This window comes from Acomys russatus, chromosome 4 (assembly GCF_903995435.1).
Source record: "Acomys russatus chromosome 4, mAcoRus1.1, whole genome shotgun sequence".
NCBI classification, from domain to species: domain Eukaryota; kingdom Metazoa; phylum Chordata; class Mammalia; order Rodentia; family Muridae; genus Acomys; species Acomys russatus.
Genome location: NC_067140.1, coordinates 55820970 through 55833665, shown reverse-complemented (window position 1 = coordinate 55833665; position 12696 = coordinate 55820970). Strand labels below are relative to the sequence as shown.

Here is a 12696-nt window from a genome sequence, read left to right as displayed (position 1 = left end):
GAGAGGGTCTATCTTTTTATATGGCTTACCCATGGCAGGTAAGCAATGGCATCATGGGTAGGTAGATTGAAGCAGAATCGTAACACTGTTTGGAAAACGTCGTTAAGTAATGTTACTCATAATCCTACCAGTATACTTGTTTACTGCTTTAAATTCTTTTCCTTCTCAAACATTTTTTCTTTCAAAATAGTTTTTTTTTTTTTCCTAGCCGGGTATGGTGGTGCACTTCCGTAATCCCAATACTCGGGAAGCAGAGGCAGGTGGATTGCTGTGAGTTTGAGGACAGCCTGGTCTATAAAGTGAGTCCAGGGAAACCCTGTTCCGGGGAGGGGGAGAGTTTTTCCTTTTCTTTAAAAATAAAAAAAGGGGGGGGTCACATAATGGCCTTCCTGGCCTTGAACTTTCTGTGTATCCGAAGACCTTAAACTCCTGATCCTTATGCCTCTAATTCTCAAGATTTGTATCTGACCAGGACTTTGGTATTTAAAAGGTGTTCTTCATGAGCTAACAGGGCATCATCACCTGGGAGGTAGAGGCAGGAGGATCAGGTGTTCTAGAGGAGCCTGGGTCACATAGATGTTTACCAAAAAAGAAAAAGAAATCTCTTTGGGCTGGTCTTATAAATGCCTATAATCCTAACACTTGGGTGTTTGAGGAAGGAGGATTAGACATTCGTGGCCAATATCTGTTTAATTAGAAGCTCATTTTCATCAAAACTGCCAGGTGATTTAAAGCTACCATAACATTTAAGAAACACCTGGTTCTGGGGGATTATATAGGCATGGTAAGCACCTCAAGGTTCTGAACCCTCACACTTGTGACAGAGATAGATACAGAAATGTGGAGCTATTTGTACAACAGATATTAAAAGCCTCCAGAATGCTGAGCATCGCACTGGAGCCTGGAGAAATGACATTGAACGTTCTACCTTTTAGTCTGAGATTGGCAAGTGAACGAGGCAAGAAGCCCAGGAGTCATTGGGAACGATTCAGAGGGCCACGGTTGGAATTGGAATCAAGGCTTATTTCTACAAACCCCAGGTGTAACGTAGTAAACGGAGTCTAAAGGGATGTGTTATCTGGGCAGAATCAGCAGAGAATGGCCTTGGTCTAAGGGCAGCAATTAGCTAAGGCCTGTAGCTCAAGAGGTATTGGTAGGGTCACTGACGTTTCAAACCCAGGACAAGCTGGCCTCCAGGTTCTCTCAGCATCCCTTAGTCCCTGCCTGTTATAGGGTATAGCTGGCATATCCTGCCCTCTACCCTGAGCCCTCCAGCCCAGGAGCTGGCCTGCCCTTCCCCCAGAAGCTCGTCCCTATATAATCCAGACATTTTGGTTACCCACCGCTTTTTGTACCTTTTGTACCTTTGGTCTCCTGGCTACTGTACTTGGTTCTCCTCTCTCCCTCACTCTCCCCCTGTCCCCGCCTGGGTCTGGGACGTGCTCACCCTGGATTCTCCAGATTTGTCTCCCTCTGGCTATGCTCTCTCACATATCTATAGTAAACTTTGTCCACCATACCTAGGAGCAGTCATGTCCCTTTCATTTTTCTCCCCCGCTCCCCCACCCCACTCCCTGCATTCAATCACAAGTATTCTGTCTGATGGAACACAGAATGGGGTACAGGGTGTAACTAAAGGTGAAGCTGGAGTGATGGCAAAGGAGACGTGATCTAGGGGAGCCTAGTAGACTTCGTGGAGCAGGTGAGTTTTATCGATGGTGCACCACCATGGCCCAGCTTGGAGGGCAGACTGCTTTATTTGGTTTAGTAGTGTGAAGCCTCAGGGTCCCAGTATTTACAACCTAATGGTAAAAAGAACCAGGCATCAGTGCAGATTTTCTGACTGTGTGATACTGACCTTAGCCCCTCTTTTTATGGACAAAGTACTAATGCCCAAAGTCGCTTGCCCAGGCTCTAGACTGAATTACTTTAGGATTTTGCTTTTTAGAATGTATTGTTTCATTAAAAATCAAGAAGTTGGATGTGGTAGTGCACACCGGTAATCCCAGCACTCGGGAGGCAGAGGCAGGTGAGTCTCTGTGACTTGAGGTCAGCCTGGTCTACAGAGTGAGTCCAGCACAGCCAGGGCTACACAGAGAAACTCTGTCTCGAAAAAACAAAACAAAATCCAGAAGAAAAAACATTGATTAAAAAAAAAAAAATTGAAACCCACAAGGAAAAGTTTTTGGTTTTTTCAAGCAGGGTTTCTGTGTGTAGCCCAGGCTGTCTTGGACTAGCCCTGTAGGCCAGGCTGGCCTCAAACTCACAAAGTTCCATCTGCCTCTGCCTCCCAAGTGCTGGGATTAAAGGCGTTCACAACCACACACGGCTACAAGGAAAAGTTTTAAAGTTTGCTTTGAAGTTGATAGGCCCTCTTGTGGCCCACACTTGAAGCGCTGTGATGTTGCAGCTGTGCTTTTAGTCGTGTTGGTAGCTTTGTTTTGTTTAGTGTCAACGTCTTATGTAGCTCAGCTGGCCTTGAACTCACTATGTAGCTGGGGATGACTTTAAACTCCTGACTGTCCTGCCTTTGTCTCCCAAGTGCTATGTTACAGGCATGTGTGCATACTTGGTACTTTTTTGTTGTTGCAATGCATAAGATAGTACTCTGCTTCTACTAGCCACTGCTGAGTAAATTAGAAGAAAAAAAAATGAATTTCACGGTCTCTGTTGAGTTTGAACTTCTGATACATTCATTCCTCACTGTGCTGATAACTGGCGTTTCTTCTGTTATAGGTGGAATCAGGCTCATTGCTGAAGCGTTTTTTTACATATTGACTTTTTTCTTACAATGGCTTCCATTCACAAATTACTGACTGGTACTTGTCTTCATAGAAATTTCCTGAAGCCAAGGGCTGCATTGCATCCATTTGTGGGTATTCACTCTGCAGACTGTTCTTCCAGTAATCCTCAGAAGCAAGTGGCTCCTGCTGACAGAGGCTCCCAGCAGAGAAAGACTGAGGAGGGCATGCAGAAACATCACCACCAAGAGGCTGCTGTGGATGTAACTTCTCCCGACAAGAAACCTGAGCTTAGTTTTGATAAAGCCATTAGAGATGAAGCAATGGAGCATTTCAGGCGTTTGAAGGATGAAATTGTGGCTCATATGATAGGTCCTGAAGGCCGCCCTCTACAAGAGGTCCTAATGGAGCAAGCCAGGGTTGTCTGGCAGTTTCGTAAAAAAGAAGATTTGGATAAGTGGATAGTGACTTCTGATAAGACAATTGGAGGCCGAAGTGAAATCTTCTTGAAACTGAGCAAGAACAACCAGAGTGCCCTGCTTTATGGGACTCTGAGCTCTGAGGCACCTCAAGATGGGGAGAGTAGCCAAAGTGGCTATTGTGCGATGATATCCAGGATCCCAAGGGTAGGTGAGGCGTGGAAGTCAGTTCCTAGTGACCTTAACTGTAGCGTGAGCTATAACAATATGCCTTTCTGTAGATAAACACATCTGTTTTGTTATATACAGGCATCTTGCCTCTATAGAGGGGTGAATAACTACTTGGCTTGATTGTAAAAGGGGCCAGTGGTTCCTTGTTTCTGGGCACTGTTTTGGGTCTGAGAAGGGTGGTGTGTGCCTGCGAGCCCTGAGAAGACAGGACTCTTTGCATCTCCAGCTTGGGCTAAGGCAGTGTCACCCTGTGGCCTTTGTTACTGGTTTTGAGACAGAGTCTCATGCAGCTGTCTGGCCATGAGCTGACTGCGTAGCAGAGGATGACCTTGAGCTCCTGATACTCCTGCCTTGACCTAGTGCTGGGACTAAAGGGGTGTGCCAGCATGTCTGGTATATGACTTAATATTTGACATTACCATGCTGGGGGCTAAGGAGATGGCTCAGTCAGCAAGCGCGAGGACCTGAGTTTGGGTCTCCAGTGCACGTGTAAAAAGCTGGGTGTGGCATTATGCACCTACAAATTACAAATGACTGCATATGTATATTCAATGGTCATGTGTATATATCTGTTGTTATTTCACTATGTCTATGTTATGCTAAATGTGGGTCACTCCAGCCTTTCATTCTCTCCCCAACAGTGAGAAATCTTCATCCTGTCACCATCTACTTGTCCAACTCTGGTTAAGATATAATGCAATTTTGAAACTATTGTAGTTGTGTTGCCCGAATTAGTCTGGAGCTCCCGGGTTTAAGTGATTATCCATCTCCTAAGTAGATGGGATTGCAGGCATGCACTGCCATGCTTGTGTCTGTTCTGCACTGGGGATCAAACCCAGGGCCTTCAGTATTTTATACAAGAATCAGAGACTTAGCTACACCCCAGCCCCAGCTTCAGAATTCTTAACTCAAAACCTTATCAGAAATCATATGTGAGGGTGCAGTGCTCAAGCTGGGCGTGGTGACGCAGGCCTGTAATCCCAACAGTAGGGGAGGTGAAGGCAGGAGTTTTGCCAATTCAAGGCCTGCATAGGCTACTACTGAGTGCGTTCAGGGCTCACCGTTTTGTCTAGACTGACTGGCTGGGGCTCTGCCTCTCTCTGGCACCCCCTCCCCTGCAGTGCTGGAGTTACCGCTGGATGCTGCCACACCTAGTTTTGTGTGTGGATGCTGGGGATCTGAACCAGGGCCTTATGCTTTTGCAACTGTTGTGGAGTCCAGTTAAATCCAGCATAACTCAAACGCCAGGTCAGTGCAGATGACAAAAACTTATTGTGATTGAGCCGCTATTGATTGATCAGGGCCGCAGAACAGAACTGAATTGCAACCTCGAAGGGACATTGTACAGCATATTTGAAGAATGAACTATAGAGTGAGGGGAGCAGAGTGGCCTGTAGCATTGTCCAATCATATTTTGACATAAGGGGTTTAGCAAGGAAGTTTCAATCAATCAGGATAGGAGGAGGTTCCTGGGTCTGGGAACATAAATTTGTTTGACCCTGCCAACAAGATGGAGACATTGTCCTTGAGATGTCTGGACTCAGACAACTGTCTCCTTACAACAGAAGCCATTCAGCTATTGGCAAGTCCCCAGTTCCCTAAGATTAAATGGAGTCTGAGGTAGGCGGATCGCTGTGAGTTCAAGGCCAGCCTGGTCTACACAGCGAATTCAGGACAGCTAAGGTTAACACAGAGAGACCCTGTCTTGAAAAACAAAAACAAAAACAAAACAACAACAAAAACAACAACAAAAAGATTAAATGGAGTCTGAAAATGAAACGGTAGTATTTAGAATAGATTTCTTTTGCTTGTTCCCAATAGCAACAAACACTGAGCCATCTTTCCAGCCTTGTGATTTTTAAAACATGCCCTTGACTTTTGATTGGGTAAGACAGTTGTCATAAAAGGGACCACTCAGAAGCCATTGTTCCTTATAACCAGGGAGGAAAAGGACATTAGTTTCCATTCAGCAAACACTGCTCCAGGTTAATAATGCCCTGAACCTTATCTTAGACACATGTCAGTATTTTGTACAAAAATAATGATGGCCAAGTTTATTTGCCTCCTCGAGGTAGAAAATATACTTAGACCCATATTGGGTCAGCAAGATGGCTCAGAGTGTAAGGCCCAAGTCCAGTCAATGGAACCCACACGGAGAAAGTAAAGCTTGACTAACAAAAGTTGTCCTCTGGCCTCCCTATGCGTCACACCCCATAACAGCCAACACCACTGCCTTGGTGCTGCCTGTGTTTCTCTAACAGTGGAGAATGAGCTAAGCAGCTTGCTTTGCTGTTCCTTAGGGTGCCTTTGAGAGGAAGCTGTCTTACGATTGGTCCCAGTTCAACACTCTGTATCTCCGAGTCCGTGGGGATGGTCGGCCTTGGATGGTGAATATCAAGCAAGACACAGAGTTTATCCAGAGAAAAAGTCAGATGTACAGTTACTTCATGTTCACCCGTGGGGGCCCCTACTGGCAGGAAGTCAAGGTAAAATTTCAATTTCTTCAATGTTAGGAAAATGGGATCTATTGAACTTATGGTTACATTGTAGTTTCCTTTTTCATACTAATAATTCTTACATAAAATAGAGGCAAAGTGAGTAAAAGTAAGATGACCTTATGGGAGAGACTTAAAAGACAAATGACTAGGCGGGTGTGGTGGCACATGCCTTTAGTCCTAGCACTCATAGAGGCAGAGGCAGGAGAATTGCTGTGAGTTCGAGGCCAGCCTGTTCTACAAAGTGAGTCCAGGATAGCCAAGGCTAACACAGAGAAACCCTGTCTTGAAAAAACAACCAACCAAACAAACAAAAACCAAATGGCTTTTTTTTTTTTTTTCATTAATAAAAATGAGCCAGGCATGGTAGGATGAGCCTTTAATCCCAGCACTCGGGAGGCAGAGGCAGGCGGATCACTGTGAGTTCAAGGCCAGCCTGGTCTACAAAGGGAGTCTAGGACAGCCAAGGCTACATAGAAAAAACCCTTCTCGAAAAACCTAAAACAAAGCAAAAACAAAAACTTGCCAGTATGCTAGCTTACTAGCCAGTACATTTGTGAGTGAGGAGAGGGGCATGTGAATGTTTGGCAGGTGCTCTGCCGCTGAGCTACATCCCTGTCTCAGTTTAAAAAAGAAAAAAGAAAAAAAAAAATCAGTTTTAAGATTTGGCTTTTTTCCTGTGATACAGGGAACCAGCCAACTCCCTCCTTTACTCCATGTATGGGTTGCAGCCAGAGCTTCTCTCTTGCTCTGAGAATATTCCATTGCCCAGCCCTGCGCTTTATGTTTTATTTCGAGATAAGGTCTCTCTAAGTCATCTGTGCTGGCCTTGACTTGCCATCTTCTTGCTTTAGTCTCTGAAGTAGCTGGGATTCATGGGCCTGCTGGCGGTGGTGCCTCTCTGTGGCCTAAGTTAAAGTGGGTACGTGCCTCCCAAGACCCCAGGCTCAGTCTTGCAGCACTGTAAAACCAAACACCTCCCAAAGAACTAGCAGTTTCTTTCTTTCTTTAAAGATTTGTTTATTTTTTATTTATTATGTATACAGTGCCCTGCCTACATGTGAGCCTGCAAGCCAGAAGAGGGCATCAGATCACATTATAGATGGTTGTGAGCTACCATGTGGTTGCTGAGAACTGAACTCATGACCTCTGGAAGAGCAGACAGTGCTCTTAACCTCTGATTCATCTCTCCAGCCCTAGCCATTTCTTATACCTGCATTTTTTTTTTTTTAACTTACAAACTTACCTATTTACTGAAATGTGAGCAACATTGCTCTCTCTAGTCTTTTTTTTTTTTTTTTTTTTTTTTTAAGTTTTCTGAGACAGGATTTCTCTGTGTAGCCCATGGTTGTCCTAGACTCCCTTTGTAGACGAGGCTGGCTTTGAACTCATAGAGATCCTCCTGCCTCTGCCTCCCGAGTGCTGGGATCACAGGCGTGCGCCACTGTGCCAAGCGCTTACTCTAGTCTTGAACTACTGAATTTAGGTGATGTTTCTGCCTTAGTCTTCTGAGTAGCTGGGACTATTGCTTTTAGCATATGTAAAATATTTAGAGATGGAATTTAAATATTCCTTTATCATTGTGGTTCCAACAAATGCCACAGACCCTCAATTCCAGCTCTGAAGTAACTGGTCTCTTTTTTCAGATTCCTTTCTCCAAGTTTTTCTACTCAAATCATGGAAGGATACGAGATGACCAGCGCCCGCTCATAGTGGACAAGGTAATGTCTCCCACTCGGAATGATGCCTTCTTTAGTGAACTGCAGTTGCTGTGAGGTCCAGCGTAGTCCATTTTGCAAGGATGGCAGAAGAAAGATTAAAATTCCTACTTAGGCTGCTCTATTAGGAATCTCTCTTTTCTTTCTTTCATTTTTTTTAGGGGAGATTTTTTTTAGATTAATATGAGTGTTTTATCTACATGTATACCTGCAGGCCAGGAGAGGCATCAGATCACATTATAGATGGTTGTGAGCCACCATGTGGTTGCTGGGAATTGTTCTCAGGACGAGCAGGTGGCACTGTTTCTCCACCCTAAGACTCCTCTATGAGGACAGAAGCCAACGTGGACCTCTGTCCTGGGTAATGTTAGTGTGATTTTTGTTTTCCGCATACCTCATTTTATTTTAGCTTTACAGTTAAGAAATCAGAAGAACCTCAGGGAGGCTCCATTAAGAGTCCATGTTGTAGCTGGGTGTGGTGATGCACACCTGTAATCCCAGCATTTGGGAGGCAGAGTCAGGGGGATTGATGTGAGTTTGAGGCTAGCCTGGTCTACATAAAGAGTCTAGGACAGCCAAGGCTACAGAGAGAAACTCTGTCTTGAAAACAGCCTAAAAAAAGGTAGGGCGGTGGTTGTGCACGCTTTTAATCCCAGCACTTGGGAGGCAGAGGCAGGCAAATCAATGTGAGTTCAGGGCCAGCCTGGTCTACAGAATGAGTTCCAGGACAGCCAGACCTATTACACAGAGAGAAAAAAAGAAAAAGAGTCCATGTTGTACTTACTGTCTTAAGTGGATACTCAAAGGAGAGGGGAAAGGAAGGAAAACATGGGGCCAGAGAGAAGCCACCTGAGGATGCCGAGGCACTCCTCTAAGTCCCAGCACTTGAGGGGTGAAGGAGGAGAGGAGCTCAGGAGCTCAAGGCCAGCTGTGGCTGTCTGCCAAGTTCAGGGCCAGCTTGGGCTACATGCAAGGCTGCCTAGAAGAAAGGAGAAAAAAGAAAGCAGTCTTGTATTTGTGGTTCTTATACTTAGTGCAGCCAATGAAAAGTATAACACTGAGGGTTGGCAGTGTGAAGACGCTACTAGTGGTCCCCTCAAGGCATTCCAGACTTTGGGAGGAACATCCCTGCATCAGTGTATGATTCTAACCAATTTTTCTTGTTTTATATTTAGATCTCGTCCATAGGATTCACCCTGGCTGATAAGGTGGATGGACCGTTCTTTCTGGAAATAGATTTTATTGGTGTGTTTACTGATCCAGCCCACACTGAAGAGTTTGCTTATGAGAAGTCAGCTCTTATCTCAAGACTTATCAAATAGAGAACTGGGCACAGATTTGAGTAAAACTGAATAGAGTATCGGTCACAACATCACAGGCAAAATAAAGCTTTCCTGTCTGCCACCTCCACCCAGCCCTTCCTGATGTGCCGGGAACTGAAACCGAGTGCAGGGCCTCCTGTGTGCTAGACAAACATGAGCTATGCTCCTGCTTCAAAATGCGCCTTTGTTTAGTGGTAATGAATGTCGTTATATATCCCTTAATGTTAAATGCTGTTGCACAGGGCAAGGCAGGCAGTGGGCCCTAGCATGAAACTGAGGCTGGCCTTGGCTGACGGAGGCTCACGTAAGCAATGCATTGTCTGGGAAGTTCCTACAGGAGCATGTCCTGTGTAAGGAGACAGTTTTCAAATAGGTGTCAGTGGGGCAACTGCAGTTGATCATAGGCCACTCCAGCCTTCTGTTTCCTAACTGACCGTGGGGAAAGCAGTCTACTGAACGCATGAAGATGACTATGCCGTGGGAGTCACTGGGAAATGGACACCTGTGTAGACAGCCTGCCTCCCTAAGACATGAGCCTAGTAGTTCTTACTGTCTCCCCCACGTACTGTCTTTTCACATAATTGTTACTGATAGAGATAGACCGGTTGCTAAAGAGCCCATCCAGTTAAAGCTACCACAGCGGGGGCTGCAGCAGGGCCTCAGCAGAGTACCCAGATTCCCTTCCTAGCCCCCACATGGCAGTCCAGAGGCATCTGTAACTGCGGTTCCAGGGCACCTGAAGCCCTCCCCTGGCCTCCACAGGCACCAGTCTTGGTCTCACATGTGGTGCACAGACACAGATGCAGTCAAAGCAGCCATATATTTTAAGTGAAAAAAAGAATTTTAAGCCATTTTTTGTTTGTTTTTGTTTTTCAAGATAGGGTTTCTCTGTGTAGCCTTGTCTGTCCTGAACTTGATTTGTAGACCAGGCTGGCTTCTAACAGTGATCCACCTGCCTCTGCCTCCCTGAATGCATGCCTTACAGGCATGCGCCAGTGCCCGGCTGGAGACTTATTTTTGTTGTTTGTATATTGGTGTTTTGTCTGTCTGTCTTGGTCTGTTACCATGTGAGTGTGGTACCCATGCATCCAGAAGAGAATGCTGGGTTCCTTGGAATAGTCTGGACTCACAGACCACTGTGAGCCAGAGCAGCACCCTAGGAGACAACATTCCAAAGAAAATATTGAAGGGAAGAGCTTTTTTTGTTTGTTTTGTTTTGTTTTCAAGACAAGGTTTCTCTATGTTATCTTGGCTGTCCTGGACTCACTTTGTAGACCAGGCTGGCCTCTCAACTTACAGTGATCTGACTGCCTCTGCCTCCTGAGTGCTGGGATTAAAGGTGTGTGCCACCATGCCCTGCTCCTATTTTTGTCCCCCCCCCCTTTTTTTGGTTTTTCAAGACAGGGTGTCTCTGTGTATCCTTGGCTGTCTTGAACTCACTTTGTAGACCAGGCTGGCCTCCAACTCACAGAGATCCATCTGCCACTGCCTCCTGAGTGCTGATTAAAGGCATTTGCCACCCCGCAGGAAGAACATTTTTAGCATCTTGCCTAATGCCCATTTTGTATATTTACATGTAATTTCTCTTAAAAATTTAGCAGGGGGCCAGGCGTAGTGGTGCACGCCTTTAATCCAGCACTTGGGAGGCAGAGGCAGGCAGATCGCTGTGAGTTCGAGGCCAGCCCGGTCTGCAAAACAACTCTAGGACAGCCAAGGATACACAGAGAAACCTGTCTTGGAAAACCTAAAACAAAAAACAAACAAACAAAAAAATTAACAGCTTTATTCAGGTATAAATTATACAATATAAAATTCGCCTGCTTATGTATTTAACTCAGTAGTATTATGCATGTGTGCATGGATGTTTGTGTGGTTTAATGTGTATGAGGGCACATACACTCCTGTATGTATACACACTGTGGAGGTCAGAGGACAGCCTCGGGTGTCGTCCTCAGGAATGCCAGCCACACTTTGAGACAGGGTCTCTCATTGGCCTAGAGCTCACCGGTTAGGGAGGCTGCCTGGTTAGCAAGCTTCAGGGATCTGACATCTTCCTCTGCATTCATTTGTACCTGCTCCACATACTTTTATATACATCACACTCACACACACACACAGACACAGACACACACAAAAGGCAGGGAAAAAAATCCAGATATCCATCAGTAAATAATGGACTGTTGTACTGCAGTAATGAGTCAGGGGTTGGTGGTAATAATTTTAATTCCAGCACTAGGACGGTAGAAGCAGGAGGATCAGAAGGGTTCAAGGCCAGCCTCCATTGTACATTGAAACTCCCTTTCCCATTTTTTAGTTCTGGTAAGTAAGGATAAGGCTGATAATTTTGTTGGTTTTCTCTGTGTAGCCTTAGCTGTCCTGGACTTGAATCACTTTGTGGACCAGACTGATCGTGAACTCACAGTGATCTGCTTGCCTCTGCCTCCCAGAATGCTGGGGTTACAAGCATGTGCCACTGTGCCTGCCTTCGGATAATTTCTTTAAGACCAAAAAAAAAAATTTTTTTTTATGTGCATTGGTGTTTTGCCTGCATGTATGTCTGTATGAGGGTGTCAGATCTTGGAGTGAGCTGTCATGTGGGTGCTGGGAATTGAACCCGAGTCCTTTGGAAGAGCAGCCAGTGCTCTCAACTGCTGAGCCATCTCTCCAGCCCTTAAGACCAAATCTTGATGTGATATCTCATGCTACCCTCAAATTTGTGATTATCCTGTCTCCATACAAAAAAGGGTGGTGGTGGCTGGAGAGATGGTTCAGTTAAGAGTCCCCACTGTTCCTGCAGAGGACCCAAGTTTGGTCTGCGGCACCCACACTGAATAGTTCACAACCACCTGTAATTCCAGTGTCCTCTTAGGGATCTTATGGGCACCACCTGTACTCACACATATTCATACACAGATACACACAAGTAAGGGCTTTAAACCAGGCCCGGAGGTAGGTCTATAGTCCTAGCTACTTGTGAAGCTGAGGCAGAAGTTTTACAAGTTCAAGGCCAGCCTGAGCTACAGAATGAGTTCAAGGCTAGCTTGGTCCTCCTAATGAGATTCTAGCTTGAGATAGGCAATAGAGGGTTTGTGGTATTGTTTGGTGGTGGAGTGTTCATAATTGAGTGTGAGCAGTTCTACGCTTATTTCCCAAAGGCGCAAAACTGAAACAGCAGCTGCACCATTATCAGTGGTCTAAAGTTCCCAATGTTCCCATAATCTCACCAATGTGTGTTCATGGATGTGGGTGTGAATGTGGTATAGGCCTGCACATGTCATGACATACATGTGGAGCTCCAGTGACAACCTCAGATGTTTTTGTTGGTTTTGTTTGGTTTTCCAAGACAGGGTTTCTATTGCAGGGCTTTCTTAGACCTGCTTGCGATTAAATAAGACATAGCTTCTGTATAGTTTAAAGTGTTAGGTCTTTCCCTGGGGCAATCTCTCAGTTAGCTTCTGACTTAATGCAAAGTCCCAGCACTGTGTCCCAGCCAGTTGGCTAGCTAGCTCTTTACCTCTCTGCTCTGTTCCAGTCTCCCATGTTTCCCTTCATCCTTCATCTTTTGGGTGAGTGTGGAAGGACAAACATTTACAAATAGAAAATCCTGGTTGGCCGTGGTGGGGGCATGCCTTTAATCCCTGCACACGGGAGGCAGAGGCAGGAGGATCTCTGTGGGTTTGAGGCCAACCTAGTCTACAAAGTGAGTTCAGGACAGCCAAGGCTAACACAGAGAAACCCTGTCCCTGTCTCAAAAATAAAAAAGAAAAGAA

At 45.5% G+C, this 12696-nt stretch overlaps 1 protein-coding gene across 1 annotated transcript; it reads left to right on the top strand.

The window, feature by feature from the left end:
• Positions 1-2636: 2636 nt before the first annotated feature.
• Positions 2637-9012, top strand: Ndufaf1 (NADH:ubiquinone oxidoreductase complex assembly factor 1). The gene is made up of 4 exons (XM_051144424.1): positions 2637-3367; positions 5692-5877; positions 7533-7607; positions 8780-9012. The coding sequence occupies exons 1-4, from the start codon at positions 2792-2794 to the stop codon at positions 8924-8926; spliced, it is 984 nt and encodes a 327-aa protein (XP_051000381.1). The 5' UTR covers positions 2637-2791; the 3' UTR covers positions 8927-9012.
• The last annotated feature ends 3684 nt before the right edge of the window (positions 9013-12696 follow it).